The sequence below is a fragment of the Podarcis erhardii genome (genome assembly GCF_964252035.2).
Source record: "Podarcis erhardii genome assembly, chromosome: 9".
NCBI classification, from domain to species: domain Eukaryota; kingdom Metazoa; phylum Chordata; class Lepidosauria; order Squamata; family Lacertidae; genus Podarcis; species Podarcis erhardii.
The window spans coordinates 81060384-81079662 of NC_138512.1; the positions used below are offsets into that span (position 1 = coordinate 81060384).

General features: G+C 59.4%; 1 protein-coding gene across 1 annotated transcript; it reads left to right on the top strand.

The window, feature by feature from the left end:
• The first annotated feature begins 573 nt into the window (after window positions 1-573).
• Window positions 574-17742, top strand: SEMA4F (ssemaphorin 4F). The gene is made up of 14 exons (XM_081876064.1): window positions 574-739; window positions 10896-11047; window positions 11387-11446; window positions 11650-11748; window positions 12001-12094; window positions 12464-12583; window positions 12704-12846; window positions 13108-13283; window positions 13990-14131; window positions 14239-14461; window positions 14553-14665; window positions 15244-15401; window positions 15851-15915; window positions 16190-17742. Exons 1-14 carry the CDS (start codon window positions 589-591, stop codon window positions 16813-16815), a joined length of 2322 nt encoding a protein of 773 aa, XP_081732190.1. The 5' UTR covers window positions 574-588; the 3' UTR covers window positions 16816-17742.
• Window positions 17743-19279: the final 1537 nt, after the last annotated feature.

The following is a 19279-nucleotide window of genomic DNA, read 5'->3' on the forward strand; positions in this document are numbered from 1 at the left end:
CCAGGAGCAAGAGCAGCCTCTGTGCTGAACAGCCTCGCCTTGGCACGGGCAGGATCTGGCCCTGCCCACCCCCCACCCCCCGACTCAGGGGGGCTGACCTGGCGGGCCCATCTCCCCCGGTCCTGCTGGGGCTCCTTCCTTAAGGCGTTGCTGCTGGTCTGCCCCACGGAAGGGCAGGCGCTTTGCCACCTGAGGGCCGCCGGGCTTCCCCCTGCCTCGTGGGGAGGCCTCGGGGTCCCAGGTGCCGCCGGGGGGGAGCTCGGGGGCGGGAGCCTCCTCCGCCCGCCGTGGCCTGGGGCGCCGCGCTTCTGCCTGGGCGGAGCCAGCCCCGCCAAGCCCCGCCCCCGCCGCACCTGATCGGCTGCGGGTGACGCTACCTGCGCGGCGGGCGGGCGGGGCTGGGAGTGCGGACCGAGTGACGTCAGCGCCCCACCTGGGAGTGGGCGGGGCCACGCGGCAGCCCCGCCAGCAGCGAGCGAGCGAGGAAGACAGAAGGAGAAGGACGACGACGACGACACGCCGCCGCCGCCGCCAGAAGCGGGAGCGAGCGAGCGAGAGAGCGCGCGCGCGGGCCTGGCTGTGCCCGGGATGGGGCTGGCGCGGCGCCCTCCGCCCGCGCCCCTCCGCCGCCTGCTCCTCGCCTGCCACCTCCTGCTGCTGCTCCTGCCGCCGCCGCCGGCGGGGTCCTCCTCGGGGGCGCCGCCCGCCGCGCGGCCCCGCATCGCGCGCCGCTTCCCGGGTAAGACCCCCGGGATGGCCGCCCGCGCCCCCCTCGCCGCCCGGCACGCCCAGGCGCGGCGCGCGCTCCCGGGGGAAGCGGCCTCTCGGGGCGCCCCGCCCGCCCGCCCGCCCGCCCGCCTGGCACGGCGATGCCCGAGCGCCTTTGCCGCAGCCGCGCCGGGAGGGGAGGGGAGGGGAGGGGAGGCGAGGGGGGATGCCGGCGCCCGGGCTATTGTCTCCGTCCCCTGCGGCGCGGAAGGGCGAGGCTCGGAGGGGGGGGGGTTGCCCGGGCTCGGGGCAGGGGGCGCCCGCTCGGAAGCCAGCCTGGCCAGCCCCGGAGCACGACTCCCCCAGGGGCAAGGGTCCCTCGCGGGCCGCCCGCCTGGCCTGCGAGATCTTGTTGGCCTCGTCGCGTTGGAAGCGCCTCCCTGGGGCCAAGCCCCGAATCGAAGGAGTGGGACGGGGCGGGTTGAGCGTCCAGGCTTTGCCGGAGCAGCAGTGCGCAACAAGCAGCGGGAGAGAGGCAAATGAATCGCGCAGCAAAGGGTGAGGAGCCGCCTTGGACAAGAGGGTGGATTTAAGGGCAAGAATGGTTGCAGAATTTGAAGGAGGGCCTTACAATAATCCAGCACTCTGACAAGTCAGAATGTAGGATTGAAAACAGCAAATTACAAGCGAGCAGCGTGTGGTCAAACTCGACTTCACTGGCACAAGCTGTAGTGATGATCCTCACCTTGGGGGGCTTTAAAAGAGAATTAAGACAAATTAATGGGGGTGAGACTATGGGTGGCTCCTGCCATGACAGCCATGTTCTGTCTGGGGATGGCCAGCAACTGGCAGCCTCAGGCCCCAAATCCCCAGCAGGGAGGGGCTCCTCACAGGTCCCGCTTCCTGGAATAGGCATTGACAGGCTTGATCCTATACTGTGCAGGACCAGCTATGGAAGGGAGATGCTCTTGCACCATCCACCTGCAGCCACCCGCAACCTGGTCACTTCAATAGACGGCAGCTGAAATGTGCTCTTTGTGGGGCTGCCCTTGAAGACTATGCAGAAGACACATATTGTACCAAGACTGGTTGGTGTTGTGCTTGAGGGCCTGAGTCAAAGTGCTTCTGTGGCTTCTGTTTGCTTTTTAAATATGTTTTTATTAAGATTTTCCAAATGTAATAAGTGTGTGTCTATTTTCAAATCTTCTGTGGCTTCTGTTGGCATGCAGAGCCCTCATTGACTTGCCCCCAAACACCTGAAGCAGCGACATCTGTCCAGACCCACCTAGATGTTGGGGTCTGCAGGGAGGCCTTGCTGGCAGCTCCACTGGGGGGGGGTGTATGAGAGAGAGGGGGGCTCTTCTTCCTGGTGGCCCCTGAGATGGTGGGATGCCCTTCCTGGCACCCAGCAGCACCTGCCCGTATTACTGTATTCACGTCATGTTAGGTAACAACGAGCCTTTTGGGGTGAAGGATGAGATCAGAATATCCCTCCTCTCATCATAGTCTTGTTGCTGTTTCTGACTCCTCTTGATTCAGTTCGTTTATGGTCTTGTAACATTTCTGTGTTGCATAGTTTGTTTCTTGTAATGTGTTGTCCGTCATCCACCCTTGGACTGCATGCTGAAGGGCAGGCTGAAAACGCACAGCAACATATAAAATCCTGCAGCAAGGCGTTCTGCAAGTGTTGCATCTCTTTGGCTTGATTCTGCCGCCGGTTGTTTTGGCTGAGTTTGCCCAGGGCTGCCATGAAGAAGGCTTGGCTCCCTCTGCGCCTTGCAAGTCCTGCTATGTCCTCTAATTGGTTCCTTCCCAGCAACTGCTCTGGCTTCCTCCTTGAGGACGTTGTTGCAGGTTGTGGTTGCTTGAGTTGCCCTGCATTTTTAGTTATGCTCCTGGAGGCCCTCAGTCCTACGTCCTACTCAGTGCATTCCAGACATGAGCCAGGGCAGGGGGCGCATCTAGAAACTTTGCATTCCTCCCTACTTTAGTGCAATGCAGGGGGCCCAGGAGAAGGAAGTCTCTTGTTCAAAACTCACTTCTGGCCTGAAGTGACTAAGTAGCCTCAGGCATCATCATGACTGTCCCGCTTTACCCCAGTGATGGCTAAGTGTGATGATGTACAGGAAGTGCTTAGCACACTCTAAAGCTTTATACCAATGCTCAGGACTGTTACTTATTTTCAACTCACATAAGATGAAGCAGCAAACACAGCTGATGTGATCAGTTCTTGTTTTTTTCTCTGTGCATTAACCTCCTGGTATCTCAGGGAACAGACAGAGCGGAGGAGAATCCCTCTCCCTTGTTCTGCCAGAGGGCAAGGCAGGTGCGATGGGCCAATGCCCCCCCTTGCTTCTGGCTTGGTTTATAAGACCATCAGGAGAACCTGACTGCTGCTGAATCAGACCACTGGGGGCTTGGCTAGCCAGCCAGTGGGTGGAAGTTCCTATGCAGGACTTGAGGGCGATTCCCAGCTTCCTCGCACAGCAGAGGGAGACTTCCTAGCCTAGCTGCTGAGCACTTCCTTCAAGCCCTGCTATACTGGAGAGCTCCAGTTGGGGACTCCAGGGAGGACCCATTCCCATGGCAGTGCCTAATGCAAGCCCCCCTCCCCCCACAACAGGGAGCACATTTTAAGGCCCTTTACTTGCCCCACACCCGACCCCCTGCCGGGAGTCCCCAATGAATATGTTCAAAAGCGCTGGTCCCAATATGGACCTTTGGGGGACTCCACTTTCTACATCCCTCCTTTTGCAGAATTTATTCCCACGCTCTGCTTCCTGCTTATTAAGCAGTTCCTGGGCTCCCTCTCCTCTTATTCCTCTGGAGTCTTTGGCAGGTAGCTGACATCTGAAGTGTGGTGTCTGTTGGATCCGTTCAGTCTATGGCTTGCAGATACTCTTCAGAGAACCCCAAGAACAGAGCTTCCCCGCAGAATCTGCCCTGCTTCAGTCCTGCCTGCTCTGCTATCTGCTTGGTCATTGTGTCTCTGACAATACGTTCCACCACTTAAGCTAAGCGGTTAAGCGGTTTGTAATTTCCAGGATCCTCCTGAATCTCTTTTTAAAAACTGGCCTGTGTTGGTCATGTTCCAGTCCTCCGATATGGAGGCTGATCTGAGGGACAAGGGTCATTTTTTTGTTTGCTGATCCGCCATTTCACATTTTTGCTCTTTGAGAACTCTCGGGTGGGCCAGAGGTTTGGGCCAAAGTGTGTGTTCCCTTTTTGCCTCATTTCTCAGGGAAGCTGCTCTGACTCTGCTCATTCACCATGCTGGCATCCTCTTGGCCTTCCTTGATCTGCGGATATATGGAGATATTAGCTTTCATTATTGTGGCTTTGAAACACCCCCAGGCATTCCAGAGCAATCTGGCCCTTTTTACACGGCCTTTTTAACAGCCCCCTCATTTGGGGAAAGTTTATTCTTTTGAAGTCAAACGTGCCTGTTGACGCTTATCTCGAATGGGAGAACACTTGGGTCACTGTTCTCAGTCCATTCAACAACACCTAACATTTCACACCAAGTGCTGGGAACCACTTTGGATTAAGCCCAAGATTGCCCTGTCTCTGGTTGGTTCCTTGGCCAGCTATTCTTGCAGACAGTGCTGGTCTAATTGAAATTGCCCATGGCTGCAGCACTTCCTCCTTGGGAGGCCTCTCTGAGTTCATTCTCCATCTCAAGATCACCCTGGGCATTTGGGTCCCCAGGACTAAATGTCTTTAGGGGCCCCCACTGTGCAGGCCCTATGCTTGACTCCCTGCATGTAGACTGGCATCCTCACATCTGCAGCCAGCCAGCATCCAGGCCAAGCAGCCTGAGGGCCTGCTCCCTTGGCAAGGGCTTGCCTGGATCAGGGCTGCCCTCCTCCCAAAGCCAGGTCTGGTGGGAGAGCTGAGCCGAGGTGCCCTCCGAAAGGGAAGAAGCCTGGCCGGGCTTTGTGGGCAGTGGGGATAGGCTGCATGCCTGGCAAGGGTGAGGCCTTGCTTCTCTTCAGGGAAGGACTCGGCCGCTTCCCACCCGACTGGGGAGCCTGCCCCCCCCCCCGGCCTCTGGTCACACACGGCCTGCCTTGTCTCTGTGTTGTGCCTGAGGCCCTTAGCCTTGGCCTCCTGCCCCTGGAGCACACTGGGGTGTTTGTCTGGGGGCTGTGAAGGGGCCGTCCTGCAGCTCAACCCCCATGGAATGTGGGGCCACATCCAGCTGGGTGCTCAGTAGCTTGCCGGGAAAGGGCAGGGCTGAGTGCCGGGATTCTGCTGCAAGAGGGCGGAGGCCAGGATCTCTGGGATGCCCAGCTGGGCTCTCCCTTGGGGCTGCTCCGAAAGGGGCCTGTGCTGGGGCCTGATCTGACCACCTCCAGGGTTCCTCCTCTGGGGTGCTGAGGAGACGTGGGGCAGCAGGAGCCTCTGCAGGGAGGGGCCTCGTTGTCTGGGCAGGAGTCACTGTAGCAAGGGCTCTTCTCCTGGTCACTGCCTGGCAGCGTGTTGTGATGGCTGGGGGCCTGTGCCAGGTTTCCAGGACTGTGGGTTTAGGCAAGCCACTGAACAGTGCTGCACAGGGAACCGCAAATACCTGCAGAATAAGGAGCCAAAACGGACTGAATTCTGTACATCAATAGATTTTAGCAGGGAGGCAAAACCTTTCAGTGTAGGAATGCTGCCTTAAGCCAGGTCTTAGCCATTGGGGTCCCTGTAGCTCAGCATGGGCAGGCAGCAGCAGCCCTGCAGGGCCCAGGCAGATGTCTCAACTGACCCTCCTGGCAGCCACCGATGGTCTTGTCCTGGGCTACAGGGTCTCTGGGTGCTCCTTTCCCATGGCTTTGGGGTGTGCCCTCCGGTGTAGCTCCCCAGGCCTGCAGACGGGGGCAGATCCTGCGCCTTCCTCCGCAGTGGCCAGGCGGGTGATGCTCCTTGGCCAGGTGGGCAGGGGCGTTCTTGCCTAGGCGGAATGATGTGGCCTGTGCAACTGACTGTGGCCCGAGGCTAGTTCAAGTGGCGGCTGCCAATCCCTGAGAAGGGAGGAGCCCAGCCGGCAAGAGGCCCCAGGGGGAGGCTGGTTCTCTGGCATCTTCACGGGGCCGCCCAGGTGTCGGGAACAAGCCACCGGCAGATGGGTGGGGCTGTGGGTGGGGAGTCCCTCTTGGCGCTGGGGAGTGCCTGGCACAGGGGGGTGGCATGTATGAGCCCCTGGGCCCCGTTTCCCTTGGTCAGAGGGTGGTCTTGAGGGGTGGGGGTGGGGGCTAGCACTTCTTGCAGGGGAGCTGCTTCTCTTGGCCCCACGCCTTCCAGCTGCCTGGCCTACTCTGCAAAGTGGAATGGGGCCTGCTTCCTCTCTGGGGCTGCATGCCCTCCATTGGCCTGCCCGTGTCGAGCAGACGCAGGATCTCTCCCTCTGGCATCAGCAGGGCAGCCCTGCAGTGGGGAAGGGCCCTTTGCTGTGAAACGCGCCCCCCCCCCGGGCCTGTGGGGCTGCCTCTCTGGGACTGCCAGAGCCCCCAGCCCTGCTTTGCCCGTTGTGCGGCCCCTGACTTCTTGCAGCCGCGGAGGTTCCTCTTTAATTAGCAGCAGGGATTTCTCTGAGCAAAGCCAGCGGCTGCCTTATCTGCTGCCAGGAACTGCCATCACCCACAGAGATCAAGTTCCCACACTCTGGTGCTTCCCACACAGGCTCGTGCTGGGGGGGGTGCTTGGGGGGGGGGCTCAGTGGTTACTTGAAGGCTACTGAAATGGCAGACTTGAAACTGATTCCTTCCTGGGCGGGGGCAACTCCCTTTGTCTCCAGTGAGTCTTCAGCCCCCCCCCTCAATGCAACCCCCCATGCTGTTCAGATGGCCCTTCCTGGAGCTGAAGATCTTTGAGAAGCAGTTGTGGGTTTTGTGGGAAAGGGGCAGGATGGGGGGGGGACCCAAGGAGAGGGGAGCCCCACATGCTCTGGGTCCTTCCAGCTCTGGAGCTCTCCTCAGGTGCTTCTGAGACCGGCTGGGGGTGCCAGGCCCCTTGGTTCTGCTTCTGTTGTGGGGGGTGGTGGCCCCCAAGCAGAGCAGAACACCTTTTGAGGGACCCTCCTTCCCTCATTTTGAAGCCCCCCAATATCTACTGATTCTTCTTTCCACTTCTTCATTCACCTGCCTGCCTTGCCTGGGCCCTGATCTCTCACTGGCTCAACCTGGGGATCAGTAGCAGAACCCCCCCCCATGATGTGGTTGCAGTGGGGAGGGGGCCCCTTTGCTGCAAGGCAGACCCCCCTGCAAAGGGCCTTGGCTCAGAACCTGCTTTCTGTGTGGAAGCTTCCAGGTTCAAGCCCCAACTGCTGCCAGTCAGTGTGGGCAGGGCTGAGCTTGATGGACAACGGGGTCTGACTCAGCCAAAGGCCACTGCCTCCATTTGCCCCGCTTGTGTTGCTGCTGCTTTAAGGGCCGTGCTGACAGATGTGCGCAGAGAGCAGAGCAGGATCCTTGCAGCTACAGCACTCCTTGCAGATGTCCCCCCCCCTCACTGGTTGAAAACCTCCAGAGGTGGGATGGGGGAGAGTCCACATCCCGGACGGGTGGCTCTCCAGTCTCTGCTCTAAATCCTCCACCCTTTGTGGTTCCCAGGCAGAATCTGCTCCTTTGCAAGTGGCTCACCCTTCCTAGTGTTGGGTCTCAATCCAAACTCTCTCCCTTGTCATTTGACCCCTCAGCAGCAGAAAGCAGATCTGCTCCATCCTCCTGCAAAGTGGCAGCGCTTCCAATGGCCGCATGTGGCTGTTGTGTCGCCCCTTCTTTGGGTGGAGCATCTCTCATAGCTTCCCACCGACAGGATTTTGTCTTCAGCCCCCCATCCTTGCGGCCGTCCTCTGGACACTTTCCCATTTGTCCAGCCCTAGACACTGCCCTTTAGGTGAGATGGCAAGGCTAAGCGAAAGCGAGTGGGTCCATTAGGACAGGTCTGCGTCAGGCCTTTGGGCTGCCATATCCCGCAGCTGACTCATTCTGTAACTTGTGGTCTCCTCCGAAACCCTGAGTTCCTTTCTATATGACTGGATGACCTTTAAGGTTCCTCCCAATTCTCTGATTCTATCAGCCAGATGACACCCATCCTGTTTTTTGTGCATCAGTTTATTCTTTCCTACTTAAGTGCTGAATTTTACATTTAATCTCTCTTGAAATTCCTTTTGTTAGTTTTCTCCATCTGTTTCTGTTGACTTCAAACTCCAGCAATGGCTGGACTTCACCATCTCAGGCTTTTTGTAAAGGGCGGCTGGAGGCAGTGATGGCTACCAGCTTGAATGGCTTTAAAAGAGGATTAGACAAATTCATGGAGGAGGAGAGGGCTCTCGGAGGCTCCTAGCCCTGGTGACTCTGTTCCTCCTCAGCTACCAGGGACAGAATCCAATGAAACTGAATGTTGGAAGATTCAGATACATAAGAGGAAGGAGGCAGAGGCAGTAATGTCTCTGAAGGCCAGTTTCTGGAAACCACGGGAGGAGAGAAGTCTCTCGTTCTCACATCCTGCTTGTGGTTTTCCAGAGGCATCTAGGAGAACAGGATGCTGGACTAGAGGGGGGGGGCTGTTGTAGTTCTCGGCAACTTTGATGGCTTCTGAAAAAAGGCTATTTAACTCACATGGTAGATTCTGGTGGCAGAGCCCGGATGGAGGTGGGAACGGGTTGGGAGAGGGGCCATCCTTCCGTGGGGCAGCATGGCGAGGCAGGGAGGCCCTGGCCCTGGGAGGCCCATGGCTTGTGCTGTGGGGGTGGGCTCAAAACAAGGTGTGGAAAGATGGTTTCCTGCCTTGGATGGCCACGTGGGATTATCTGGGTCCTGGGCTGGGGCATTGAGCCCTGACCCAGAAGAATGTGGGCCCAGCCCAAGGCTTTGCTGTCTGAGCCCTAGCCTGGCTACAGAGCCCCCGCCGCTCCCTGCCAACCCAGCCCTGGGGGACTTGGCTGTGCCTGGCCACCTTGCATGCCACTCTGGCCACGGTCTGCTGTCGCCCCGGAGCATCTGGCCTGGCCGGGGACGATGGTGGCAGCTGCCCCTGCCTCTCTTCCCCCACTCTCAGCAAGGCGGTTAGTGCAGAAGCCTTTCTGCAGCGCTGCTCTGGCCTCTGGCTGCTCCTTCAGATTTCTGCTCTCAAAAGATGTGATTGTTTGTGGCTCTCTGCCTGCTTGTGCTCAGACAATGCCTGCCAGGCCAGGCCCTGAGGCGCCAGCCCCCTCACAGGATGCCCCACCCGCCCTCAGCCTTGAGCCTCCGTGCGTGCGCTGACAAGGAAGCAGTTTGAAAGCATACCTGTGCAGGTGGATAAATCGGTATAGCTGCAGCAGGAAGGTAAACGGCATTTCTGTGCGCTCTGGTTTCTGTCACGGGTATTGTTGTGCCGGAGGCGGCTTAGTCCTGCTGGCCACATGACCCAGAAAGCTGTCTGTGGACAAACGCCGGCTCCCTCGGCCTGAAAGCGAGATGAGCGCTGCAACCCCAGAGTCGCCTTTGACTGGACTTAACCATCCAGGGGTCCTTTACCTTAGATCCTCTGGAGTGGGCCCACGAAAGGAGTGCCTGGGGTGGGTGGGTGGCAGGCCACCCCATTCCCACCAGTTCACTGGCTGCAGCAGCACTGGAACTTGTCAGATGGGGAGAGACAGGTCTTGTCTGCATCACTTCTGCATGCACACAAACGGGAAGGGAGGGGAGCAGTGGCCTTTGGGGTGCAAGGAAATTGAAGGAAGGTCTGCTTGCCTCCCGTCAGAAATATTGCAGAGTTGCGCGGGGGGGGGGTGACTCTCCTGTGAGGAAAGGACTTTTTTGTTTAGGGAAAAGGCAAGGGAAGTGGGGCATGGAAGAGGTGCATAGAGCCAGGCCTGGCCGGGAGAACATGGGCAGAACAATGTTTTCCTCTTTCTCTTAACCCTGGGAGTTCTGGGCATCCGGTGAAGCTGAGGGTTGGGAGGTTCAGGTCTCCTCTGCAAGTGCCACCAGCTGCCCACCTGGGTGGCAGTCCCTGAAGGCGACTGGCAGGCAGTCTCTGGGCTGCTGCCCTTTTCTGTTGGCCCTTCCTGCAACGCCCTTCCCCTGCCAAGAGCCTCCTGGGATGTTTGCTGAGAAGTCGGTGGCTGCCAAAGGTCAGCCTAATAATCTTTCTTGGAAACTTCCTGCTGGCAGCGCTGCCCCTTTTCTTCCTGCTCCTTGAGGGGGGCTGAGAAATGTCCTGATAACTGCCCCCCAACAGCCTTCTCTTTGTTGGACCTTTCTCTTTGCCTTTTATAGCAAAATAGGGACCCCACCAGCTGCTATGCGAAAAAGGAAAGGAAAGCAGCAATTAAAGCACATCCTGTTGAAAGTGGCTGATTCTGCAGCAAAAGCCCAGCCCTTCCCCATGAGGCCCCTCTCTTGCTCCCCACCCCAGAGACCCCCACCCCACAGCAAGCAGGAACTTGTGGTGCCCCACATCCAGCCAGTCGCTGAGAGCCAGGCCCCCCACAGCAGGAGATGAGGGGAGCCTGCAGCCCTTCTCGGGGTGAGAGCAGCGTGGCCAGAGGACTGTCATCTGCTGGGTCCTCCCTTGGCCTAAGAGGCTGCGGATGAGCTACTCAGGCAACCCTGCAAGTGGTCCAGGACTGGGCGCTGAGCGTGGCGACTGCCTCTGTGCCTGGGCAGGTGGCACCCAGGCATGGCTGGCATTGGGTGGGTGCAGCTGGCACAGGCTGTGGCCCCACTCCTTGGAGGGCGAAGGCTGGAGGTGATGCTTGCTGCCACCATTTATTTTATTTTATTTTTACTGAATTTTTATACCTCCCTATAGCTGGATGTCTCTGGGCAGTTCACAGAAAATATCACAATATATAAAGTCAAAATAAGAACAATAACCCAGTAACACCCAGTAACATGGGAGGGAGGGTGGCCTTCCTGTCTGGACGTGCCCAGTCCCCTCTCTGCCCAGGGCTGCACACAAGCCCTGTGGGGATGGAGGCTCTGGGGCGATGCCTCCCCAGGGCTAAAGGAGGCACTCCTGCCCCCCCGACCCCTTCTCCTATGCTGCGTCTTTCAGTGCACTGTGGGGAGGCGGGCAGAGCTGGCCCCTCCTGGCACTGGCCGGGGGCTTGCATGTCTTGGGCTGCGCCCCACCTTTGAATTGCTGCCCCCATGCCTGGCATATGCCTTGGGTGCTGTGTGCCGGCCAGTCACCCGCGGGTGCTCTCTTTGCAGAGGTGGAGGGTCTGGTGCAGCGATTCTCTCACGAGGCCATTTCCAACTACAGCACCTTCCGGGTGGATCCCCGATCCCACACGCTCTACGTGGGAGCCAAGGACACCCTCCTCTCTCTGCCTGTGGGCACCATCAGTCAGGGGGCCAAGAAGGTGAGCTGGGTGGCAGCCGAGTCCCCAGGGATGGTTGGGGGCCTGAGCCCTGTGGCCCCTGCCCTCCTTTTACCTCTGTCGCTTGGGCAGGGAGCAATTGGGGCAGGGCAAGGTGGTGGGTTTTTTTGGTGGGGGGAGGTGTTTCTGCCATCCTGGCCAAGGTGTTTCTGCTGGGCCAGGAGCATCAGATGGTGGCCCTGCCTGCCTCCCCCTTGTTTGGGTGGGGATCACAAGCCCCGCCGCATGGGGCAGGAAGGGTCCTCTTTGCCCCACTCCCCTGGTGGGGGAGGGGAAGATGGCCACTGGCAAGCCTTGGGGCTTTTCTTCACTGTCTTCCAGATAGCCTGGAATGTGCCTGAGAATCTCCAGATCTCTTGCACCTTGAAAGGGAAAAAAGAGGTAAGTGCTGCTGGGGGCTTCTGGGGGGGGGGGGCTTGGCCTCTTCCTCCTCATCTTCCCGAGGGCTCTGAGTGTTGCTGTGGAGCTGCCCATATCCGGGAGCCCCACAGAGCGAAAGGCTCCCCTCAAAGCCAGGAGGGTGGGGGGTTCCTGGCCTCTCCCTCTCGCACCCGGCTGACGGCTGCTTCCCTCTCGCCTCTCAGGCCGAATGCCACAACTTCATTCGCATCCTGGAGTTTGCCAACCAGACGCACCTCTTTGTCTGTGGGACCTTCTCCTTCAGCCCCCAATGTGGCTACATTGTGAGTGGCTGCCTGGCTCAGCCGTGTGTGTGTGTGTGTGTGTGTGTGTCTTGCAAGCGCTACCCTTAAACTTGGGGGGGGGGTCTGTATTGCTTCCACCCTGACTGGGACAGATGTCTTTCAGCCTTGGGGAGGGGCAACTCCGCAAAACCCCTTGGCACCTGCTGGAGGGTTTCAGAGGGTAGGGGCCCCACACCCCCTTCCATGCCGTTCACGTGCAGACATGGCTGGGGGGTCCTTCCTCTCTTGCAGAAAATGAGCGACTTCCGCACTGTGGAGCGGCAGGAGAGCGGGCGGGGGAGGTGCCCCTTTGAGCCCCTGCAGCCGTCTGCAGCCATCATGGCAGGTATGGGGGGGAGGGGAGCATCAAGGGGGGGGCTTGTGAGGGTCTGGCAGAACAGTGCAGCACCCACAAGCCAGGGGCCACCTCAGGGGCCTCCGTGGGTGGCTGGGGAGTGCCAAGCCCCTTGTTCCTGCTTCTGTTGTGGGCTGGGGGCCAGATCCCTCCCTGCCCTCGTCCTGTTGCCCTTCTGGCTCCTCCTTGCCATGGATGTAGCTGCCCTGGCGTTCGCCCCTCTTGGCTCCTCCCCTTTCGTCTTCAGCCTGGCCGCTCTGCTGGGGTGCGGCCACTTGCACCCCCATCTATGAAGCCTTGAGGTGGCCCTTCCCGCCCCCCATGTCCTGCCCTTTCCTGCTATGCCTCTTTGCCCCCTAGATGGCGTCCTGTATGCAGCCACAGTCAACAACTTCCTGGCCACGGAGCCCATCATCTCCAGAGCCACAGGGAACCCTACAGAGTTCATCCGAACAGAAAACTCCGTGGCCTGGCTGAATGGTGAGCTGGCGAAGGCAGCGGCTGCTGTGGTTGGGCAGGGTGGTGTCTTGGGATCAGGGCCTGGCGGGGGGGCTGGAGAAGTCCTTGCATGGAGCTTTGCTTGTTTCTTCCGCTGCCCAGATCCCGAATTTGTGGCCTCGGCTTTTGTGCGGGAGAGTGAGAACGGCGAAGATGACAAGATCTACTTCTTCTTCACGGAGACTGCGCGCGAGTACGACTTCTACGAGAAAGTCAAGGTTGCGCGTGTGGCCAGAGTCTGCAAGGTCAGTGCCCTGATGGGGGGGGGGGGCTCTGGGGCTGAGGCCTGGTGCCCAGCTGGTTCTCCCTCTTCCCTGGAAGCCCCAAGTCCTCCCTCCTTATGGGGCTGTGACCCACTTCCTGCTTCAGCCGGCCTTCCACTCTTTGCCCCAACCACCTTGGCTCAGTCCCCCCGTACCATCTCCCCCAACCCAAAATGTCTGCTGGGGTGGGGGCTCCTTGCTGTGCCTGCATTGCCCCCTCCATCTCTGCCCCCTTGTCTGCAGGGAGACTTGGGAGGCCAGAAGACGCTGCAGAAGAGGTGGACAACCTTCCTCAAGACGCAGCTGGTCTGCTCAGACCCTCAGAGCGGCACCGTCTTTGGCATCCTGAAGGACGTGGTCACTTTGTCGTCAGACAACTGGAACGCCACCGTTTTCTATGGGGTCTTTGCAGCCCACAGGTGAGGGAGGCGAAACCCATGGCAAGGCCACCTTTGGGGCAGGCAGGGCAGGAGGGAAGGTGCCTCCCTCTGGGCTGCTCCACCAGGCAGGCTTTTCTCTGCCCAGATGTGGGTGCTCCGTGGGGGGGGGGGGTGAGGCGGCAACATCAACATGGGCTCTTGCTTCTCTCTTGCTGCCATGCCTGGGCACAGTGCCAGCCAGCACTGAAGAGGGAGGAGCGGAAGGAGTGCCAGGATGCCTTTGCAAGGCTTGGCTGCTGGATCAGACCAGAGGGGAAGCCCCCAAGCTGGACCTGAATGCCAGCTGCCTCTTTCCTGTGCTTGTTGCTTAGCAAAGAGGTTTCAGAGGTAGACTGCCCTTGGAAATGGGGGCTCCACTCACCTGCTGTGACACACAACTGGCAACCAGCTTCTTTCCTTGCTCCTTTCCAAGCCATCCCTGCTTGGTGGTTGGGGTCAGTCTCCACGAATCCTTTCTGGGTTGCATAATGGAGGACTTTGCTCTCGACTTTCCTGGATTCCTTCCCAGCCAGTTTCATTGGGGGCCGAATTGGAGGTGAAAGGGGAAGCCCAGTGGCAGAATGGCTGGCCTGGCAGGGGGAGGCTGCTTTGCTGGGGGGTGCTGTCTCAGCTGGCAGAGCAGGGCTCCACTCCCCCCGCCCCCCCCCCCGCCCCTGAGTGAGGCTGCCTTGCTGGTGCCTTTCAGGAAGGAGGGGAGTGCCATTTGCTCCTACAGCCTGCAGGATATCCAGAGGGCCATGGCTGGACGCTTCAAGGAGTTCCGGCGCGACTGCGACAAGTGGACAAGTGTCATGCAGGACGATGTTCCTGACCCACGGCCGGGGGCAGTGAGTGAGGCCCAGGGGGGTGCTGCATTGGGTGCTGGGTGGCCTGGGTCCCCTGGGCTTGAGCAAAGCCCCCCGATCCTGAGCCCCCCATCCTCTCTTCCCCTCAGTGTGTCACCAAGAGCCTGAAGCTGGAGGGGATCGGGTCCACGCTGGCCCTCCCAGACCGAGTCCTGACCTTTGTTCGTGACCATCCTCTCATGGACGAGCCTGTCCACCCGCAGCAGGGCTCTCCGCTGCTGGTCCAGCTGAACACCCAGTACTGCCGGCTGGCTGCCCACCGGGTCAGGGCTCTCTCTGGGCAAGAGTATGATGTCCTGTACCTGGGAACAGGTAAGGAGGTGGCTGGGCAGCAGGTAGGCATGCCAAGTGGGGAGGCAGGTATTGGAGGGGGCCAGGCTGAACTGCCCTTCTGCTCCCCCAGAGGACGGACACCTGCACAAGGTGGTCAGTACCAGCCAAGAAACCTCCCGGGTGATAGAGGACCTGGAGCTGTTTGCTGAGCCTCAGCCCATCCGCAACCTGCAGCTCCACCAGGTGAGTGGCCTGTGGGTCTGGCCTGGCCCAGAAGGCTCAAGGGGGACAAGGGCCAATGGGATCTTCTCTCTCTGGCCCTGGGACCCCCATCCAAAAGGGCTGGACTTGGCCTTCCTTGCCCTCCTTTTGGAGGAAGGGGGGAGCCTGGCTCCTCTTCAGGGTCCAGCCCTTCGTGGCCCCTTCCGGACAGTGGGAAGCTGAACTGGGAGCTCAATGGTTGCCAAAGCAGCTTTTTTTTTGGGGGGGGCTGTGAACTGCCATGGAAGGACCATTCCCCAAACAGCCAGGATGGTGGCCTGTTGAGTGAACAGGGAAAGCTGCCCCTCCTTCCTTCTTGGAGAGGGAACAGTTCCAGATCCTCCCAACTCTGCTTCTCTGTCTCTGCAGAATGGCCAGTGCAGCACTTGGGCGGTGGCGGCTGCTCCGCATTTGCCCCCCAACGGCCACAGCTGGCCCCATGTGGGAGATGCTGCGCAACTGAGGGACCTTTTCCTCACATGCATCTTTGCAGACTCCCTCCCTGGGACACCCCCCCCCAATCTCCCAATGAGCAACTCATCTTCTTGCTTCCTCTGCAGAACTGGCTCTTTGTGGCTTCCGACAGCGAAGTGACCCAGATCAGCGCCTCCACCTGTGCCACGTACAGGACATGCCAGCAGTGTGTCCTGGCCAGAGACCCAGCCTGTGCTTGGAGCAGGGAGCAGGGGGCCTGCAGGGACCACCACGGGCAGGCTGGGTGAGTGAGGGTGGGGGCTTGGGGCCCAGCTGCGAAAGCAGAGCAGCCGGCAGGCCATTCTAGGTGAAGCTTCAGGAGACCTCTGCTTGGAGTTGGGGGAGCCTGGAGGGATAGAGTCTGCTGCCAGCCAGTGTTGGGGTTGGGGAGGTCACCACGGACATTATTACTATTAATTATTGAATTTATATACTGCCCTATATCGGGGGGTCTCAGGGCGATTCATAAAATAAAATCAAGATATAAAACCACAAAATACCTAATAAAAATAAAACCAACCCAATAGTCCCCCCCCAAACCACATTTTAAAAGGACATCACTGTGCACGGCCAGTGGGCAGCAAGCAGAGCCTTCTCTCAAAGCAGGAGGCTCGTTGGGTGCTGGGCCTCTTGGAAGGCTGCCCCTTTGCCCAGCTGCTTTGCTCAGCAACTGCCCCCTTTCCCTCTTCTCAGCCTGGTCCAGGATATGACGGCAACCAAGGTCCTGGCGCTGTGCCCCACGGAGGAAGGCCTTGCAGGTGCGTCCGACCTTCTCCTGCAGAGAGGAAGTGCCCAGGGAGCTCCCTCTGACAGTCAACTGTGGGGTGGGAGAGATGACCTGTGGGGGGCTAGAGGGAATTGTGAAGCGGGGAAGGAGGTTTCAGTGGGGTGCCGCCTGGGCATCAGCTGCCACAGTATGAAGATTTGGGGGGATGGGCACCTCAGCCTCTGCTCATGGGCTGTCCTGGTGCTTCCACCCCCTCCCCAGTTCCTGCTGCCCTCTGACTCCCTTGCCTGCCTTTTCCCCGACAGAGGCTGCCCCGGTGGTCGAAATCCTGGCCCCCCTGTCTGCCCGCGTGGTCCTGCCTTGCGCCCCACAGTCTGCCTGGTCCACCTGCGAGTGGCAGAGGCCTTCCCAAGACACCTCCGCCTACGTCCTGCGCAGGGATGGGCTGGAGTTCACGGCTGCCGCAGCCACGCTGGGCGAGTACACCTGCCGCTGCACAGAGCGAGGGGTGGGCGGGGTGGTGGCTGCCTACAGCCTGGTGCTTGGCGGGCGGGGAGCCAGCAGTGCCCCTCGCTCAGAGGAGCGCAGCTACAGTGTCCTGGTGGGGGTGCTCTGCTTTGTGCTGGGTGTCCTGGTGAGCAGCGGCTGCCTCCTCGTGCACGAGCGGCGGCGGAGGGAGCGCCTCCAGCGGGAGCTGATCTGCCGCGAGCGGAATGGGCTGGACCTGATGCAGTCGACCACCACCAGCTGCAGCCACGAGCCCCAGACGCCCAGCTCCCCCGAGGATGAGCGCCACCCGCTGGCCAACAGCAAGAAGAATGGCAGCCTCAACGGCTACCCCCACCTCTACATCAACGAGCTGGACACAGAGCAGGCCCGCATCTACCTGGCAGGGGTCCCCCTGGCCAAGTGTGACGAAACCTCCATCTAGAAGGGGGCGTCCAGCTCACTCTTGCCGGATGGCTCTCTGGAAGTGGCTGCCCCACTGCAGCCAGGCTGCTGAGATCTCTCTGGGGCTAGGGCAAGTTTGTTTGGGGGCCAGCTGGGCTGCTGCTGCTCCTGGCAGAAGGCCAGGCTGAGCAACTCCTTCCTATGTTGGGAGACCAGAGGGTCCCCCTGGCTTTCTGGTGGCCAGGGAGAAGCAGGGGGCTGTGAGAGAGGCCACAGGGCTGGTTTCCAGGGCCTGTTGAAGCCCCTGACTGTGCCTGTGTGATGCGTACTGGAAAGTTCAGTTTGCCTGCCTGCCGCCCTCTCTGCAGAGGCCCTTCTGCCACTCTGCCTGAGCCACTCTGGCTCAGCCATGTTGCCCGAGGGGGCCGTGAGCGCCTGGCCCTGGGACCTGCTGTGAAGGACGTGCCAAAGTGCCCAGTGAGGGGCGGTGCCTTGGCACATGGAGCCCCCTTGCCAGCTGCAGCGGCAGCACCTGGAATGTTTACTGGGGGGTGACCTGTTCCTCTCACCACCCACCTCCATTTCAATCCCTGCAGCTGCTCTTTGGACAGAAGAAGGCAGGCAGACTGCCCCCCCCCCTTCCTAGCAGATTCGGACTGATAAATGTGAAGGATGCTCCTTGTGGGAGCAAAGGACCTTTTGGAATAGCTCCCTCCTGCTCAGTCTCGGAGGGACACAGACTCTGTGGTTCCCCACCTTTTGAATGTGGCCAAATGTGTACCCCCTTTGATCTCAAATCCTGGATCTCTGCCTCCTCCCCCCCCTTGATGTCCCACAGGGTTTTTGCTTCCTAAGAAGCTGTACCAGGGACCATCTTTCTGTGAAACGGGTGTTGTGCTCTCCTACTGTTGTATTTTGGTTGTTTTAATTTCTTGGTTTTGTGACTTATTAAAAGGGATGAAACTTAGGAGCCCAGTCTCTCTTGTGCTCGAATCCTGCTGCTTGGCAGCTGTGAGAACAGGATGCTGCTCCAGGTGGGCCAGTGGTCTGACCCAGCAGGCCCTGCTTATGTTTTTAGTTCCAACTAGGAGGAGGAGGGGTGGCCTGGCCAGTGGGGGGTGGGGGTGGCCTGTGCTAGAAGTACCCCTCCCCCTGCTGGCCTGGCCACAATCCCAAACAAGCCAAGTTGCAGCGGGGAGCCTAGGCTGTGAACCCTCCTGCCTGGCCCTGCCACAGCACCCCCTTAACTGCCTGCACTGCAGCCATTCAGAGAGCCTTTGGGTCTGTCTCCAAGGCATGTTTCTTCACCTGCTCTGAAGTGCATTTGAGCCCAATTGTTTGAAATTCACCAGAGCTACCTGGTTGGCATAATTGGAAGGGTTCCAAAGGATCATCTAGTCCCACCCCCTAAACATACCCAGCTCCTTCAAGCACTCCTTGTAAGGCTTAGTTTCCAGAGCCTTGATCATCTTGGTTGCCCTTCTGTGCACAGGTTCCACATAAAGTGGGACAGTCGGAAGGGGGGACCCCCAAGGGTCATGTAGGCCAATCTGGAGAAGCTCTGCCAGAGGACCGCACCACCTCTGCAGAAGGTGGCTGGGCATGTTTAGCCTGGAGAAGAGGAGGTTAAGGGGTGATATGATAGCCATGTTCAAATATATAAAAGGATGTCACATAGAGGAGGGAGAAAGGTTGTTTTCTGCTGCTCCAGAGAAGCGGACACGGAGCAATGGATCCAAACTACAAGAAAGAAGATTCCACCTAAACATTAGGAAGAACTTCCTGACAGTAAGAGCTGTTTGACAGTGGAATTTGCTGCCAAGGAGTGTGGTGGAGTCTCCTTCTTTGGAGGTCCTTAAGCAGAGGCTTGACAACCATATGTCAGGAGTGCTCTGATGGTGTTTCCTGCTTGGCAGGGCGTTGGACTCGATGGCCCTTGTGGTCTCTTCCAACTCTAGGATTCTATGATTCTAACGTGCCTGAATTTTTATGCAGCGATGATTCTCCTGACCCCGCCTGTTACACAATCAAGCCAGCTTCCGGCTTCGAAGTGGAATTGTGTCTTTTGTGTACCAAGGGTGCGACTCCGGCCTGGTTGTCGTTAGGGGAAAGACTGCAGCCCTTTGCCCCAAAAAACAGCCCCTCCCGGAACAGTGGGGGGACTTTTCTCCCAAGTCACGCGGGAGGCGCTGAGCTCTGCTCGCTGCCTCTGCTGTTTCCACGAGGGTCGACCCACTGAGGCTTCCGCGGGGCGGAGAACGCAAGCCGACCAGCCCCACGTTGCCGGGGGTTGGGCTACACGCCCTCCGGGGTCCCCTTCCAGCCTTGTACTTCGGTGATGCGGCCCGGCTCCCGCAGCGCCCCCTCGCCGCCCAGTTCCACCTCCCGGCCAGAAGGAGGCGCGCTTGTGGGGCGGAGGGACGAGCCTAAGCACCGCCCTCTCATGATCGCGTCACGTGACAGCGACCCTCCGGCTGCCCCTGAGCCACTTCCGGCTGCGCCAT

What these genes read in the sequence shown, in the direction of transcription:
- SEMA4F (XM_081876064.1), top strand. Translation starts at nt 589, where the DNA reads ATGGGGCTGGCGCGGCGCCCTCCGCCCGCGCCCCTCCGCCGCCTGCTC. An exon ending in CTGACCCACGGCCGGGGGCA is followed by an intron (nt 14,132 to 14,238) that starts GTGAGTGAGGCC and finishes TCTTCCCCTCAG; the next exon opens with TGTGTCACCAAGAGCCTGAA. An exon ending in GACCACCACGGGCAGGCTGG is followed by an intron (nt 15,402 to 15,850) that starts GTGAGTGAGGGT and finishes CCCTCTTCTCAG; the next exon opens with CCTGGTCCAGGATATGACGG.